Genomic DNA, 18,741 nt, shown 5'->3' with positions numbered 1-18,741 from the left:
CATCACGTCAGGCGTTCCTCAAGGTAGCGTTCTTGGACCGCTGATATTCATTTTGTTTATTAATGATCTCTGCTTCCGGTTGAAATCGAGTTTGCTTATGTACGCCGACGACCTAAAAATCTACAAAGTGATATCATCTCATCTAGACTGCTGCGCACTTCAAGCTGATGGGGTACTGAGAACGGAATGGAGCTTAACACCAAAGAGTGAATTTTTTTTCCCACCGACAATCTTGATTAGATTTTCAAAATTCCATCCATTCAGAGGTTCTGGAGCGTGTAGAAACTATCCGTGATCTAGGGGTCACTGTTGATAGCAAACTCCGGTTCAACAAACATGTAAGCGCGACAACCGCAAAGGCCTTTGCTGCCCTTGGATTTATCCGACGCAATGCAAGTGGCTTCACCGATGCATACGCTCTAAAGGCACTATACTGTTCGATTGTCCGCAGCATCATGGAGTATGCTGCTCCCGTTAGGTCACCTTATCATGCAATCCAGAGTACTCGGATGGAAAGGGTTCAACGCAGCTTCATACGGTATGCTCTTCGACAACTTCCGTGGAATGATCCAACAAATCTGCCGGACTATCGAAGTCGTTGTAGACTCATTCATCTTGAAACTCTAGCCGATAGACGCAGCAACCTTCAGAGACCGTTTATATTTGACCTCATCGTTGGAAACATAGACTGCCCTTCTCTTCTGCAAAATATCAACTTGTACGCACCTTTCCGTCAACTTCGTGAGCGTGATTTATTTGTAGTTAACCGTCATAGAACAATATATGGGTACAACAATCCTTTTGATAACTGTGTTAGATCGTTCAATGATGTAAGTGCTGTTTTTGATTTTAATCTGTCTAAATACGTGTTCAAAAGTAGATTAAGGAGCTTAGACTAAGATTCAGTCTGTGGAGTTTTTAAAACTCGAGACCAAGTAAATAAATAAATTTACAAATTTACGGAAGAAAGCACATATCGTTCTTCCAAAGCAAATGAGAGAAGGAAAAATGTTTGTCGTAAGCCACACCTCATGTATTTCCCTAGACAGCCAGCCAGTTTATAAATTACCGCTCCGCCCCGAAAGCCACCTCTAGTTTCAAGCCTCTATAATTCACCACGTTCGTTCGTTCGAAAGCGATGATTCTCGTCAAAACTTTGCACCAGTGTGGTTATATCGCATCGTATCACATCGTACCGCATCGTATACTCTAACCAAGAGAAACAAGCAAACGAAGACATTCATTAAATATTCACGTCACTGTACCCATCATCAGTTGCTTACGAGAGAGTTTGCAATTAACGTTTTCTTTTTATATTCAATGCTATAGAAAATCGATTCAAATCGATTGAATGGATCCTGGAATAAATGTGCCACCCGTTGAAAAACCAAGGTTTTGAGAAAAAAACTTCTCGATCGCGCTTATACCGCGATGCGTTGCAATGAATTAAGCAAATTATTTACAAATAAGTTACTCAATGTTTCTGGAGTCGTTAACATTTGTGATGTTATATGCTACTCGAAAATTAAAAAGCAAGAAATTCAAAATTTTGCGATTTTCTTAATAGCTATGCTCTCGTTGTTGGTGTTGGGAATGTACTTTTTCTCAAAGTTATTGAAAAACTACTTAGATATGCTATAAGTGATTCAAATTAATGTCCGTTGGTGTAGTCCTACGTCCCTCCGGTTATGTCCCGACATTACTCACCCGTCTTTTTTTTTCATTTTTATTTGTGAAAACATCCCGAATGAGTATATGAACCGGAATTAAAACTCTGCATTGTGAAATGGCCTTAAGAAATTATACTAGAGAATTTATTGAATCCGTATAAAGACGGCTTCAGACTGCTAGTAATTATCTACGAATTTTCTCGTCTAGTAGGGATAGAGGATGCAGATAAAGCCGTCTACTTAAAATATCCCTTTCCTCCGGGCAGCATCTGTTCCGAATCAGTTAGGAAGGATTTCTAGCAAAAAAAAAAAGCAATTCGAAAAAAACATTTTATTTGTTCGATACTTGTCGTTATTGAGTTAAGGCGTTCTTGTAGCACAAATTATGTGCACCTTGGGGTAGACGGTAGGAATATTTCGGCATCTTTCCGGTCGATATAAACTCGAGAAAAAACTGAATGGGACATCTTCGCAAATGCTAACGGATGGCATCAAAATTTTTTGAATTTTTTTCGAGACCCCTATGCTTAGCTCTCTTTTTCCTCTTTCTGTTAGTATTTTTTGTTTTTTTTTAATGTTTGCTCACTTTTGATCAAAATACCGTCGAAACAAGAAGCATTTCGCAAGCGCGTTGTACAGTTCTACGAACTGCACAGAAATCTCGGCAAAATGTATTTGGTACAACATTTTCGAAGCGAAAATATTGCGTGTTTACCGTATCCTGAGACCAGCCAAAATTATGGACGCAAAAAGACTTCGTTCTCTGTCCATGCCTTAAATCTCAGTGCCGCTGGTTGATAAGAAAATATTCCGGGAAATGTTTTGTTTTGGACAACGAAAGTAACTTCGCTTTTTTGAAAACTCACATTCCCGGAAACTGCTTCTCCGAATATAGATTGTTATAGATTAGAGATCAGAGGGGTATTTCTAAGCTACCGGCAAAATTCGTCCTGTTTGTTCTTTCTCGGGCTTCATTAAAATTCATCTAGGACTATTAACCCCAACAAACCAGTGTAACGGTAACACTACACCCAATCGTGTCAAGAACCACAAATGTGCGACAATTTAAATAAACTGTCCCAGCAAAACGTGTTCCTAAAAATACACAATCGGAAACAATTAACAAAAAACAACACATAACATACTTCTGCGCGGTTATTAATAATGGTCACTGACAGCACCACAATCAGCATTGGCCGTCACTCACCGCAAATTAGTGTTTGATCCCGCGTCGGATTATCACAGCGGCGACACCAAAAATGTTTGTTTACACACTCGGACACTTGAATGTGCGGACCCTTTTTTCCTCACCTTCATAACTTAATGTTATGACTATCTCCTAGCAGACGACGACGACGGGAGAAAAAAATTCTATCAGACGCGCGCTTTACACGCACTTTATGTTCGTTCGCCCACGCACGGCTCCTCGAGAACGGAAATGTGGGGGCGCCACCGGGTTTTTGTTTCTGTCATAAACCAATCGGATTAGTGATTGGTTCTTGGAGTGCTTCTCAATTTTAGTTCAGCAAAAGCCATTAAATCGTAATCCTAGTCTAACGTTCTGTTGCCCTTTTCATTTTGCAGAATCTCCGGCCAGACATGGCTTCAGCTGCAGCAGCAGAAACTACGCGTCCGAAAGGAGCAGCAGAGACGCGAACATTCAAACAGCTTCAGGTAGGTACCTTCGGCTAGTTTGTGACGCTCAAAAACGGAATTCTCCCCTTTTCGCACCGGTTCTGGTAGCTATGGCAGTCCTGCATTCCCCACCGCCGAGGCGCTGTACAACAGCAACACCACCCACAGACGCAGCCAGACGCTGTCGCCGGTGCGCAACGAACGCAACTATCACACGATGACCACGACGCGGACCCACTCTACCGAGCGGCCATTTGTGGCCGTCAAGCGGGCACACGAGAACGCCAAGATGCAAACTATTGGTGTAAGTAGTAGAGAGCCCACGCGAAGTGCTGATCGAACAAATTGTGCACTTGCCTGCGATCAAACCAAATCCGGTAGAGAATGTTACGATTAGCTTTAGTTTAGTCTTGATTTGCATCCACCGAGAAAGGTACCTTTTTCTAGTGATTCCATAGTTTGATTGCGTTTGAGTACCTAAAATGGTATCTAGAAGTTTATAGTGTTTCGTATATTCCATTGAGACATTTTTGCACGCACTCGTTTTTTCCCCCTCTCGCAACGCTGCACGCCTCATTCACGCACGCAATTATCACCATCATTTCCACCCCGTAGTCTGCACCGTTGTCCATTTTGAGTGCTTCACCACACGGTCATGTAGCACAAACCCATCAGCAACAGCAGCAGCCTTCTGGTTCACCACCATCTCCATCGGTACCCTCGGCATCACCCAACATTTCCACAGATCAGCAACAGCCTCATCAACATCATCATGATCAGTACACCTCCGTAACCAGCAGTAGAACTAGTGTCACTAATGGTAACGGCATGGATCAACAGCAACAGCAGCAGCAGCAGCAGCAGCAGCTCAATACATCTCTGAATAGCAGCATCACTAGCCAAAATCAGGTCCAAAATGGGCTACTCTCGTTGGCTGATCACGAACACTCCACGCCGAAACACGGACAAGTGAGATTGGTAGGTCCATTGTTGTAGGGTTTGGGTTTTTATGGTCTTGGAGAGAAACGATAAAAATTTTTGGTCGTAATACAAACTTTTATGTGTGGTTATTTTTAGTTGTAATTCAGCATTTTTTTGTAATCCTGGGATAAGCTCTCATCGACAATTGACTGAAATTTTCAATGTAGGCGTAATGAGTAATTTAAGCCAAATCAGTCAGGTGTCGTTGTGGGAGTTAATCATTATTTTGTGTGCAATTGTGTATAGTTATCGCCTTGGTTTGCTTTCTACTCTATCTCCATCAAATTTGTGTTCTCTTGTGTTCCCTTTACAAACCATTCACTAACAATTTCATCGTTAAACCATATCCATCTGTTGTCGTTGTTGTCGCCATGTCGTTTCTCTCTTTCTCTTGTCTACTTCTAGGAGTCCGAACAGATAATCTTCAGTAACATAAACAGTCTAAGTAATCTCGATACTTGCGAAAAACTAAACAACCTGCTAAAAGACATAACAAACAGTGCGGCCGCGGTACAGCGCGCCGCTTCGACCACTTCCGCCGACACTGCCGGTGTCGGTGCTGCTACTGTTGCTAGCAATAATCCAGCCGCTATTACTACTGCTACTACTTCCGCCACCTCTAGCCTACTCACCACCAACACTACCCAGTACCTCCACCATAATCATCATCGCCATCAAGAGCAGCAAATTCATAGGCCCATCATTCATAATACCCATCATTCAATCAACCACCGAAACGGCCATCGAAGCTACCGACTGCCGGAACCAATGGATCTCTCTCCGGAAGGGAGTGCACCCATCCGGAGCGGGGATACAAATGGGCAGCAAACGCTCGACAAGTTGTTGGCCTCGCTCGCGCTGGAGAGCGACGTTACCGACCAACATCTAGCCAAGATCGATCAGCAAGTAGGCGAAGAAAGCCACGTGACGGAGCTGTCCGCCGTGATTGCTGACCTCGCCGAGTACGATCTGAGCGAAGCCCAGCGTCTGAATCTCTACAATGGGAACGATGTGATGGGGTCGTATCACAGCGCGGACGCCTTTCGAACGCACGCCGATATAAACGGAAACGGTTATCTCGGGCCGTTCATGAACGGTAGGAACGGTGGAGGCAACGAACCCAATGCCAGCAGCAGTCTATTAATCAATAACCATCACGTGCGCCGAATAGCCTCGGAGAGCGACAGCACCATTTCATCGATCTCGCCAAGCCTGTCGGAGCGAAGTAACGCCATTTCATGGTGCGATCAGGTAACTCTCATGAACTGCATTTTCTCCCTCCACAGCGCAGCATCGATGCAGCCTCCAGCCGACGACGTTCGTGCATCATTTCCAATTGTTTACTTTTTTCTTGTTCGAACTTTTCTCTGTTTTAACTCTCACCGGTTCACTTTTTTTAATAATATAAGATCATAATGTGGCTAACGTTGTGACCCCAAGACCCCAACACATCACGAAGCTCATTCTCGCCAAACCACAATTTCATGCATGCTTTTTCATGTTACTGAAAATAGGACTAGCTTTGTTCGATGTTCATTAACTCAATCTGCACTTAAGAGTTTCCCTTGTGGAAATATGTTATCCACAGTTATTCAAAGATAAGTATGTATTGTTAAAGAAAATATTCGTTCGATCCGGATTATACACAAATGTTGAGGAAGTTATTGCGTTGTTTTTTCATTACTCTTAAATACTCTGACGCCAGAAAGGTCAAGACTTGCAGCGAGTCGTGTTGCACATAAAACACTGCGTACGTGATGAGCATCTTCACATTGTTTTCGAAGTTTTATGTTTGCACACAAACATGATTTATTCGTACCTGTGTTTGAACATGTCACATGTTTCTATGCGTAGTATGATGATTCGCACATGATGTTACACACTGTGTTCAGTTTCTCTTGTGCTTTCACCTTAAGGTGAAGGTGGAAGGAAGCCATACATGGCTGTCACAATGGCACTCATTTCTTTTATCTCCCTCCCTCACCCCGAAAATCAATAATTTTGCGAAACAGTGTGAAGAAAATGAATATCAATCAAACTCTTATCGATTACTCACAAGATATTAAATTTTCATCTTCCGTCGCACTGTATAGTGAGCAAAAAACTCGGATAGCCAATTTTCACAGGCCTCTTTTGTGGCTAACTTCTGACTACCTAGCTCGTTCGCCATGGACAAAAACAGGTGGTAGTCACTTGGTGCAAGGTCCGGACTATACGGCGGATGCAAAAGAACCTCCCATCTGAGCTCCCGGAGCTTCTGGCGCGTCACCAAAGAAGTGTGTGGCCTGGCGTTGTCCTGATGGAATACAATGCGGCCTCTGTTTATCAAAGATGGCCTCTTCTTCATGAGTGCTACCTTCAAGCGGCCCAGTTGTTGGCAGTACATGTCCGAATTGAGCGTTTGGCCATAGGGAAGCACCTCATAATAGATTATTCCTTGACAATCCCACCAAACACACAGCAGAACCTTCCTGGCCGTTAATGAGGGCTTAGCCACCGTCTGAGCCGCTTCAGCGGGCTTCGACCACGACCGTTTGCGCTTCACGTTGTCGTAAGTGACCCACTTTTCATCGCCAGTCACCATCCGCTTCAGAAACGGGTCGATTTTGTTGCGATTCACATGCGTCGATACGGTTAAAGAGGGTTTTTTGCGTCAACGTGTGTGGCACCCATACATCGAGCTTCTTTGTGAATCCAAGCTTCTTCAAATGGTTAATAACGGTTTGATGACTTATCCCCAGCTCTTGGCCGATGCTACGTTTGCTACTATGCCGGTCTTTCTCGGTCTTATTTTGCTCCATATTTGCGACACTATAACTCACGAACGACTTAACCAAACAAAACACTGTCAAGGACTATATTATACCTTTCCAACAAGCTATAGTATGACTCGATACAATGAATACAACTAGAACTACGCGCTTACAACGACACCTCGAAATACCGCAGGACTTTTTTTGACAGCCTAATATTTGCAATCGTTCATACATTTAACTTCAGTATTGAATTGTTATTTTTTTTAAATGTTTTCTAAGACTCGCGTCAGTGAAGCACCACACGGTCTGATAAGTGAAATGATCTATTAACATGTACTTTGCTTTTCTTTCACAAACACTGTTACCCCATTTTTACACGTGGTTTTACCTATACTACTACAATGGCTTCCTTCCACCTTCACCTTAAAGCTAATTTTCCTTCCAACACCCACTCACAATGATATGCATATAATGGGGAGGGTCTCGAGATACAGAACATTGAGTAGAGGAGGCTGATTGTATTTCTTTCACAAATCGTCATCGCAAAAGCTAATCATGAATATGGTAGAGATTTTTTCATAATCATTTTCCAGGTGACAATTAGTTTCAATTCATTTGATTTTATGCGTTTAATGCAGAAATTTTTCAGAAACATTTCCCTATAAAATGTATTTTTAGGAATTTTTCGAACGCCACAACTTTTATTTATTTATTTGGCCAGCATTTGTATGCCGTCGCCCCGCTGTGCAGTCGGTTCCCCAGACTTCAATTGGTAACATGCACGAAAAAAACTATATAAAGTTTCTTTCTAATCGGAGATTCTTTCTTTCCACTGGAAATATATATAGATTATTTAATCAGACTTGCAAAATGTACATGAACTCATAGCCTCTGAGTTCATGGAATTTGAACATCGCGTGCACATATGTATGTGTTTTTTCGGAAGACTGATTGTAGGTAGCAAACTCACCAACAGATTGATAAGACTTTTGCTCCCTTTCTATCCCTTCTATGACATCGGTTGGGATCGAACTCAAAGTTTTTTCGTATTAAAAATTGAGAAGTTCATTTGCATTCTGATACAAATTGCATTCTCTAAAATTTGGCATAAAATCCGCTAGTTGAAATTTATTTCGGCAAATTTATTCAAAATAAATTTTCAACATGAACTTTTCCAGATTTTTCTCTTCAGTCCCACATTTTTGTATAATCCAAACGCGCACAGTTAAAAATCGAAATAAAGAAAAAGCCAAAATTCAAATTAAAGCACAAACAAAAATATTTCTCACAAAACACAAATTAATGTCGGGTTCCCTTTTTCCTATTCACCCACAGGCCAGGGAAGAGTCGTTCTCATCCTATCGTTCAGAGACGGAACCGGACAACTCCCCGACGGGTGGATCGCCACGTCCGGAGACGCCAGCCTTCCCGGTCACGCCACGCACCCCGTACGGTCTGTCCAACGGAACCTCTAGTCCAGCTCTGCCGCCCAAAAGTCCGACATCACAACGGTAATGCAAAATACTTTTATCCCTCCCGTACCATTTTACAATACTTTTTCTGCGAACCAAAAACACCCATAACATTCGCTGAACAACACTAACGGGATTTGACTGTCAAATACCGAAAATGAATTATAGTGAAAACAGAATACATTTTTCCAAACCCTTCGTGTTTTGTAGAAAGTATAACTCGACTTGGTCGTTGCGCAGTCAAAAATCGACCGTCTCAACGTACGACGTGAGGTTAGCACCCTTCGAATATACATTTCAGAGCAGTGTTTGTTATTTTCTAAACCCACCATGAGTAAAGTTTGAGAGAACACAAACAAACTATTTCAAAGTGCACGAAATGTTGTTGTCCGGAATGAACAATTAATCACGAATTTCATCGTAAACCGATCCAACTGCAAACACACCAAACTCAACAATCATTGGCCCGCTTATTAACATTTAACACTCATTCAAATCTTCTATTCTATGCCATTTTTTCATCTCGTGTGTAGAAAGAATCCCCTGCTTAAACAGTTGATGAAGCTTAAAATCAGAACCAATTTGCTTCAGTGTGTAGCACCTGCTTTCGAGAAGAAACCCCACAGTTGTACCTTTTCCTATGAGTAAGTTGTGCGGCTAATTGTTCTGTTGTGCGACTCTTTCGTATGTCTGATCTAATCTGACCGTCCGAAACGAAACGCGAGAGTGATTTACTAATCTCTGCCATGACTGTCTCACATTGATTGAATTGGTCTCAGAAGCTCACATTTCTAATACTGTATGCTCTTCCCACCGCAGCAAGGACTTATTCGCGGGCAACCAGCGCACAACCCAGGAGATCGTCAACCAGAATGAAACGGTGTCATGCTACACATCACGGCGCAACTCGACCACATCGAACGCAAACAGCGAACCCCAGGAGGTTGCCCCCCAGTTCGTCAAGTTCGCCCGCGATTCGTCCAAGTACTGGTACAAGCCTGGCATCAGCCGGGAGGAAGCGATCGCACTGCTCCGCAATGCCCCGCCCGGAACCTTTGTGGTACGCGATTCGACCACATTTGCCAACGCGTACGGACTGGTGGTCAAGGTGGCCCATCCTCCACCCGGAGTCCAATCGAAGGGACCGAACAGTGACGAGCTGGTGCGCCACTTTCTGGTGGAGCCCACAATTCGGGGCGTTCGGTTGAAGGGCTGCGCAAACGAGCCCGTTTTCACATCCCTCTCGGCGCTGGTGTACCAGCACTCAATCACACCGCTCGCGCTGCCCTGCCGTCTGATCATACCGGATATGGTGAGTGAACACAGTAATTCCTATCGGCGTAAACGTCTAACGTGGGATACCGATCCTTTTCAGGACATTCAGCAAACGGACTATCAGTCACCCGCTCAGCAACAGTTACTCTCCCAGGGGGCAGCTTGTAACGTCCTGTACTTGTTCACCTGTGATACGGAGTCACTGACAGGTAGACCATAGATGGGACAAGAAGAGAATAAAACCCTAATTTTTTAATGCTTCAATTTTTTTAGGACCCCAAGCCATCAGGAAAGCGGTGGGATTACTATTATCGCTGCGACCACTGCCGAAACCCACGCAAGTGCACTTCAAAGTTTCGATCCAGGGAATCACGCTCACGGACAACACCCGGCAGCTGTTCTTCAGGTGGGTTATCCTTATGTGCTGAATAGTGAGAATTTTGTGGGCATGCTTTGCAAAAATTTTCTGTATTTTCTGTATCTGTTTCCAGTACATTTGGTACAGAGGAGCATGTTGAATATATCCGAATTCATTTTTTATTGCTTTGAACCTGTCGATTTTCATTGCAATTTGCAGGAAATTTTTATTTCCCGTTTCCTTTTCAAGAAGAGGGTAGCTGATGCCCATCGAATTCTAGTGGAAGTTCATCGTGACTCTGCACCATCGAAGAAATTTTGTCGGGAATGGTTTGTATGATTTACATTCTGTCAAATATATACTGGTAATTTTCCAATTTTGAAAATTTTCCCTCTGAACATTTTCAAATTATTTAAAAGGTGGTACTACTGACAGTTGTTTATTTGTTTACAATGATGCTACATCGCTTGAAGAGATTGGATCTGATTCACAACATTATTCCGCCAATGCACTCGGCTCATAGTTACACCGATTCTTGCCAAGTTCTGCTCCACCTGGTCCAACCACCTCGTTCGCTGGGCTCCTCTCCTTTTTGTTCCTACCGGATTCGATGCGAAGACCATTTTTGCTATCCGACACTCTTGCAACATGCCCTGTCCATCGCACTCGTCCAGCCTTGGCTACTTTCTGGATGTTGGGTTCGCCATAGAATTGCACCAGTCTCCTTCTCCATACTCCGTTTTCCTGTACACCACCGTGTATTGTTCTGAGCACTCGACGTTCGAAAACACCAAGCGCTTGTGAGTCCTCTTCGAGCATCGTCCATGCTTCGATGCTCGAAGAGGACAGATTAGTGTCGAATATAGTGCCTAGCTGTTAACAAAAAAACATGTCAAAAATCAAAAATCAATATGTGTTTCACAAGCCCAGTCCGGAATAGAAAGCACGTTCAGAAAATGATTTTAAATCCGGACGGATCAAAAGTTGACGATTCAATTTCTCATTGAAGGAATTACTTGAGGGCATGGACATAAGCCCTAGTATGGAATATGGAGTAAAGATTTTCGATCCGGGAGACTGCAAAACTCTTCGGTATACAGGACGGATTCGATCATATGACCCGTTTGTATGTACGTGGGTAACTTTGTAACTTTGTCTGTAGCGCCGTCCCACATTAATAGAAATTTAACCCCATTCCTTTTGACCGATTGATCTGAAATTTGGAACAGACCTGATTCTCTGCAGTCATTATAAAACTGGGTATTTCATGATCTTGAAAATCCATGATGACGGCCGCTACAAAATGGCGGATTACATATTTTCTCTAAACCCCATCAATATAGGTATCAAACGAAAGAGATTGACTAGTAGAACACAGTTTTTAATGAGAATGCAAATCCAACATGACCGCCATATATATTTTTTCAAAGCTGCATCAAATGAAAGAGCTTCACCAGTATCAAATGAAAGAGCTTCACTAGTAGAATACAGTTATCTATGAAAAATGCAAATCCAAAATAGGCCACGTCAGATTTCCATTATCTACAGTTAGTTGTTTCATCACATGCCCCACGATTTTATTTTAGTCTCCTCAATGCCCTAGATTAATGAAGAAAGGGGTGTGACAACTACTAACTGCTACTTGCCTAATTATTTCCTAGCTTTTAGTACATTATCTGTATTATTATTATGTTTAATCACAATGAAACCGTTGAACTTTTTACTTATTTTATTTTCTAGTTTTTAGTACTCTATCTGTATTATTCGTATATTTCTCTACAATGAAACCGTTCAACATTTTTTTTTAAATTTTGGATTTTCATTTTTCATGTTCTTCTATTTAATCCCTTTCGTTTGATGCTCATATTCATGGGGTTCTGAGAGAATATGTAATCCACCATTTTGTAGCGGCCGCCGTCTTCGATTTATATTTTTCATAAATAACTGTATTCTACTAATCAAGCCCATTTAGCTACTTATGACGCACCCGTTAATAAGTTTTGCAATAATAAATGAAAAAATTATCTCAAAGAAATGCTGCTGACAACATGTGCTCGGAATTAAAAGCAAAAGTGTCCGGAATTGAAATCATGATTAAAAAAGCGTCCGGATTTAAAATCACGACACGATGAAAGAAATTTCAAATTTTGAACAAATATAACATGATTTTGTGGAATTCTGCGATTCATAACTTAGATGAAGGCCTTCTAGTTCTATAGGAACGCTAGTTTTTCATGCTATGATATGTCAATATTTTTTAATAGTTGAGATTATTATCGTAAGCGCTAAAGCGTCCGAACTTCGATGCATTACTACATTACATACATATTAAACTAAAAATGCAATGAATTTAATCAAATATTATAAATATAAAAGTAAGAATTCAAATCTTGCTATGGAGTGATATTGAGCGAAATAGGATATTATACACAAGAATGAGTAATATACATATGTACTCATAACCGTCAAACGGGTTGAAACGAACAAAAAAAAGACAATTAAACTTCTGGCAGGAAGTTCAACTGTCTAACTGAAAATGGTTAATGAATATCAGTATGACATATAGCAGGGTGGAATGGTGGGTGAAATGTGTATTAGTAAACAAAAAAAAAATATCGTGATTGATTACATTGAATATGAAGTTTATGGGGAAGAAACAAAAAAATTTGCTTTATTTTTAATGAATAGCTATGGTACTGTGATTTCTTTCCATTGTCTTATTCTTATTTTTAGTCTTATTCTGCGGCATCGGGAGCAGTAGCTTTTTCGGTGAAATAATGTTCGTTTGCATCACAATCAAGTCGTATTAGTTCTACTACTCAATCTTTCATAGGAGGGATTAAGTCATTGAAAATTATGAATATGAGTCATGAGGATTATTAATATTTCATTTCGTTTCATTTTTGTGATGCGATGTAATGCCGATCTCAATAAGTCCTCGGATGATAATCGCTGCCATTCTCCTAGTACTGATATAATTTTTCGCTGTACAATTGCCCATGTTGCCGCAGCCCGAAAGACACTCGCTTAAGATGTTGTTCACCCCGTCATATACATATGCTAACTGGACTATCTTCAACTGGACTTATCTATAACAGCATCTACATTAACTGGACTGCAAAGCAGTGTATCAATAATAGATGTCAACATCAATTTGAAGTATTGCTTTTACTGCTTTGCAGTCCAGTGAGCGAGTAAAATTCCTGAATTGTATTAATCTTTCGGCCCAATTAACGAACGATCACTGTATGGATGACGCTTTCCTCGTTGCTTTAATGAAATCTTGCATGAAATTTGAGTGATGCATGAGATCTTGCATCTGATTTCGTCAACGAAAAAGCTCTTGCTAATTTGTTTGATGGAACGAATTATTGCACACAATATTATGTTGCATACAACATTCATGGGAACGAACGTTGAAAGAAAGAATGCATAACACATGATTTACCTTCGCATCCGCTCGCAAAACATATCTCTTTGATTGGTCAAATTGCTCACTTGTTTTATTGACGTAGGACTACGTCTAACCGGAAGATATAGGGGGTGAAATGGAAATCTAGGCACTGAACAAGTAGGAAAAACTGCAAGATTTGGAACGCTTATAACTCAAGTATTTCTCAATAGATCGCAAAGGTTTATGCGTCAATTGATAGGAAATATATCTACGCATCTATCATAACGAATAACATTTCATTTTTCTTGAGATAAATAATTGAATAATTGTGAAATATCAAGCATTGTCCAAATGCACTATGTGCCCATTTTTGATTGGTCCATTTTGTGCTCCTCAAATCGAACCGACCAAAACGGGCAACCAGAGCAGCAGCGAAATAGAATGAAGCACGATTGGAAAGGAAAAAGAAAAAATATGAACGAAAAATTGGTCGCAGTCTCACACATGCGTAATTCTCGAGCCAGCCAGTCAGCTTAAAAATCCCCGCTCCGCTGCCGTAACGATCATTCTTTGTGTGGACACCGACTGGACAACATCGTTGCTGGACGGGCTGGACGGCGAGGGATCGAGTGCCTTTCTCAAGACAAGAGGGCGGAGGTGGTAGCGCTGGAGTAGAATAGAGTAGAGTTTTCAAAGGGCCTTTCTCAAGGCTAGAGACGAATGAACTGCAAAAGTTTAAAGTCTCTATAATACAATACCTACCTTCCTTCCTTCCGTAACGATCATTCTCTTTCAAACCGTACACCACATCAGTTCGCATCACAACACATCAACAAACCAACCCAAGCAGCCATGTCTGGACATGGCAAAGGAGGAAAAAGTGAATGGAAAGGCAAAATCCCGCTCGAACCGTGTTGGTCTGGAGTTTCCCGCAAGGGTAGCTAGGCCGAGCGCGGCATCGAGGGCGTTCGAAATGGTTTTTTTCAAAATCACGAGTACTAAGTTTTCTAAATTGGAACCATTCCATAAAACAAGGCGCTTTTCAGGGCCATTAAACCTTCCAAAAAAGAGTTTAGGGAATACAGTTCAATGCTTTCTAAAACATTATCCAAAATAATAATAAAACACAAATTGATGTTTTCATAATTTTTTTGCCAGGATCTGATGAGTTTGTGAATTTGGCAGTTGTTCTGAGCTTATTGATAGTTGGGGACTTTCCTGATTATTCAATTTTCACAAATTCTTAAATTGTTTCCAGATTGAAAGTACATTAATTTACAATTAGTTCGACATTTAGCTAATTGGACGGACATGTAATGCGACTTATTTAGTTGGACATTTTTGTAAACATAGAGATCCAAATTATGACCCCACATTGAAAGTCGACACTGTACCACTGTCATCGCAAATGTTCAATTACAGGTTAAAATTACCTCCAATCCGACACTGAGTGGTGGTAATGCGACGTGCCATTGAATGTAATTTACTGTAAAATATGTCACAAGCTGGATGGGAAGAAATTTTCCAACTGTGAAAGCTGTGGCGAGTGGCAACAAATCGCTAAACAGGAAGGTTTAGCCGAACAAGATGGGGATATCGAGTGATAACAAAACAATAAACTCTTTAGATTGAAGATAATTTTGTGATCCTGAAAAGGACCCTTTTTAGCCTGCATGTGAATCCAACGAGCGAACAAATCGTAATGAATGTATTTTTTTGCCATCGCTCCCTTTTAACGCTCATTCGTTCGTGTCGTTGGACTCGCCCCTCTGGCTGAGTATGCCGATTTGTCTCTATCCTGTGAGTGTGTACCGCTAGAGTATAAAACACGCGGACCCCAATAAAATATCTTATTTTCTTTCAAACCGTAAACCCGTGTGGTTGTACGGCATCGGCATCGTGGACGTAACAAAGGAGGACAAGTTAAGGGAAAGGAAAAGTCTCACTCGAACCGTGCAGGTCTCCAGTTCCCTGTTGGTCGCATTCACTGATTGCTCCGCAAGGGTAACTAGGCCGAACGGATTGGTGCCGGAGCACCAGTATACCTAACAGCGATTATAGAGTTTCGGCCGTCGGAGTGCTCGAGTTGGCTTGCAAAGCTGCTCACGACAATCAGAAAACCCGCATCAAGAACAGAGCAGCTTCGGTTCGGCGCTCATCAAGGCAACAATTAGTTTCAGTGAGTGGCAAAGTGTTTCTCCGGCACGTCGCATTAAATGTAATTTACTGAACAACATGTCACAAGCTGGATGGGAAGAAATTTTCCAACTGTGAAAGCTGTGGCGAGTGGCAAACGCAATAGCTAAACAGGAAGGTTTAACCGAACAAGATGGGAATATCGAGTGATAACAAAAACACAACACCAACGGTTCTTTTCAGAACCATCAACATATTCATAAAGAGTAAACAGTAAACTAATCCATTTTTCAGGTAGATAGGTAGGTATTCACGTAGGAGAAGAAAATAAAACAATATATTTAAAATATATATTTAACAAAAGCTGTCCCCTTTGTATAGTCCTACGTCACTCCGGTTATGTCCCCGACATTACCCACCCGTCTTTTATTTCCACTGTTGATGTTTCATGCGAGAAAATTGCTGGATAAATTTCCCGTCTAATGGTATATATTTTAACATCTTTCGTAAGAACGATTCTGCGTAATATGCATTTGAAAACTCTTAATAAACGTTAGTTTCGTAGAATGACCCCCCTATATAAAAATCAAAAACGTAATCCTGCGTCAACATTATTATCGCAAAAAAATAAATTCATTATGCGAACTGGTAAACTTTTTCAACCAGTGCATACGGGGATGCATGACATCATCTCGAACTGTTTATATTTTCTATTGGTTTGTTTTATTCCGACATACTTTCAAAATATTCTAAATATCTTGAAATTTAAGAATATGTTTTGTTTTTCTCAAAAATTGCAATTTACATAGCTAATGGTCACTGATTTATACGCGTGACGAGTATACTCGTCAATACACAGAATGTTACAACTTTTCTATGACGAGTATACTCGTCAATCACAGTTAACTGGCTAAAGAGCAGTTCAGTTAAACCAGGTTCAGCTATCGAATGATTACTGTATTTGGAAAATAGCGGATGGGAAATTCTGGTTAGCCTTTATAGGTTATCGCCTGGTTATCATCTAATAGCCCAGACCTCGCCACTCCCGATTACCCTTTGTTTCGATCGATGCAGAACGCTTTTAATGGAATACGCTTTACCTTAGAGAAGGGTATCAAAAAAATCGAGGGGTTGTATCCGAGACACGACCGCTTAGGACGTAGGACTGCGCAATGTTTTTTTTTCGAAATTGTTGGTTTATCATTTCAGATATTATTTGCGAAAATGTCGAAATTTCATAAATAACTCTAATTAAAAGTTCCGGGGACCCTGAAAAGGTTTAATGGCTTGCGTGGTTTTGTAGAATCATTAGAGAAGCAACGATTCTTTCTTGAACAGTACACTAATTGGTCATATATCGCAATTAGTTTCTTTAAATCAATGCACGCATTGCACTGAGTATTTAACGAGAGCCATCTTCCGTGCATTGCCATCAACAAGTATCAAACACGCGTCTAACAGATGCACTCAGTTGCAGCGATAAAAATGGAACATCCGTTATAAAAAATCGTTTCTCGATTCTCGGCCAAAACCGTCAACAAAGCTAGGAGCTTGTTGCATCAGAACAGAGCCGATGCGCACGAGAGCAAATACGGATGATAACTAAAAGTATCGTGCTATTCACATGTACAGGAAATGGACAAGTTCTAAGTTTCGTGCAACGAAAACAAGCAACACAAACAAAGCCAAACATTGATGGCTAGAAGCGATCTATAATCATTTGCTTATTCTATTTTTTCGCCTGTTTTACCATGGCTCGGATGATTGTGTTATTTGCAATGCCAGATGCACTTCAAGTGAAATATTCGCTAGCGTTCACAGCTCGAGGGGAAACATAAAACACAAAACGAGCAGAATAAGCGATCTTTGTTGTTTCGAGCACAGAAAGATTCTGAGAATTTTTCTCAGAGGAAATGCAATACTTATACGCTAGCGACTGCTTACTTACTATGCAAGGGAGGAGTTCGCCTCGCAAATATTCTATTTTCACTATCCCCCTTCGTTGATTTTGTTCTAACGGCTTCATAAGTTGCCCGTTATTGACAACTCTGTTCGGGAAAGCACCCAAATGGACAGAACAAATGTATGGGGAAATGGGAATGCTTCCAATTTTCATCAATTTGAACCATATACAGACTATGGGATTGTAATGTATAGAATATAAAACAAATCTTAGAAAATTTCCGATTCGATTGGTATGCAAATCGTTAAAGTCCGTTCGCAGCAAAAATAGTTATTAACGTTAACTTTATTTCATAAAAACGTGACCTGTTTTCTGATTTGGCACCCTTAAAGTAAGACGTAGTCCTACGTCAAAATTGGATGGATTCATTCTTAGCTTCAAAGGATGAACACTTCTTACGTGACGGAATCCGTAATCTATCAGAAAGATGGAAATAGGTAGTGGCTAGCGATGGCCAATACTTTGAATATTATAATAGGAGTTTCTTCGTTTTTTTTCAAAAATTAATGCTTTATTCTGCAAAAATGGTTACAAATTTATTATTCAAATTATTGCCCATCGCTAGTTACAACTTTTTCCCATCTTTCTGGAAATTCACGGATCCCTTTGCGGAAATAATTGGCCGGTTTGTCGGCCAACCACGAATCGATCCAATTTTTGACTTATTCAAAATTGAATAAGTGCTGGTCAACCAGACCATGTTGCATCGATCGAAAAAGGTAGTAATCGGACGAAGCTATGTCTGGAGAATACGGCGGGTGGGATAGGATCTCCCATTTCAGCGTTCCAAGTATGTTTTGACCGGTTTCGCGACATGCGGCCGAGCATTGTCGTGCTGCAAAATATCTTTATCGTGTCTTTTCTCGTATTGTGGCCGTTTTTCCTTCAGTGCACGGCTCAAACGCATCAATTGTCGTCGGTAGAGGTCCCCCGTAATGGTTTCATTCGGTTTTAGCAGCTCATAGTACACCACACCCAGCTGGTCCTACCAAATAGACAGATCTTCTGATCGTGAATATTCTGCGCGGCCATCGATGTTGATGCATGGCCGGGGTATTCATACGTAGTCCGACGTTTAGAATTGTCGTAACTTTTCATCGC

The 18,741-nt window shown here is 41.2% G+C and overlaps 1 protein-coding gene across 15 annotated transcripts in view; it reads left to right on the top strand.

Moving 5' to 3' along the window:
- Positions 1-18,741, top strand: part of LOC129763045 (tensin-2) — a 518,244-nt gene that overhangs the window by 497,922 nt on the left and 1,581 nt on the right. For 10 of the 15 annotated variants that reach the window (XM_055761768.1, XM_055761769.1, XM_055761774.1 and 7 more), the window contains 9 exons: positions 3,255-3,344; positions 3,414-3,609; positions 3,921-4,283; positions 4,692-5,537; positions 8,378-8,553; positions 8,725-8,787; positions 9,334-9,826; positions 9,890-9,998; positions 10,063-10,195. In XM_055761768.1, coding sequence (XP_055617743.1) covers positions 3,255-3,344; positions 3,414-3,609; positions 3,921-4,283; positions 4,692-5,537; positions 8,378-8,553; positions 8,725-8,787; positions 9,334-9,826; positions 9,890-9,998; positions 10,063-10,195 — 2,469 coding nt within the window. The remainder of the gene's footprint in view (positions 1-3,254; positions 3,345-3,413; positions 3,610-3,920; positions 4,284-4,691; positions 5,538-8,377; positions 8,554-8,724; positions 8,788-9,333; positions 9,827-9,889; positions 9,999-10,062; positions 10,196-18,741) is intronic. The other 5 variants (XM_055761782.1, XM_055761784.1, XM_055761773.1 and 2 more) reach the window with 4 other exon arrangements.

This window comes from Toxorhynchites rutilus, chromosome 1 (genome assembly GCF_029784135.1).
Source record: "Toxorhynchites rutilus septentrionalis strain SRP chromosome 1, ASM2978413v1, whole genome shotgun sequence".
In the NCBI taxonomy this organism is placed as follows: domain Eukaryota; kingdom Metazoa; phylum Arthropoda; class Insecta; order Diptera; family Culicidae; genus Toxorhynchites; species Toxorhynchites rutilus.
The sequence above is the reverse complement of the archived record's forward strand: the minus strand, read 5'-3'. Positions and strand labels throughout refer to the sequence as shown.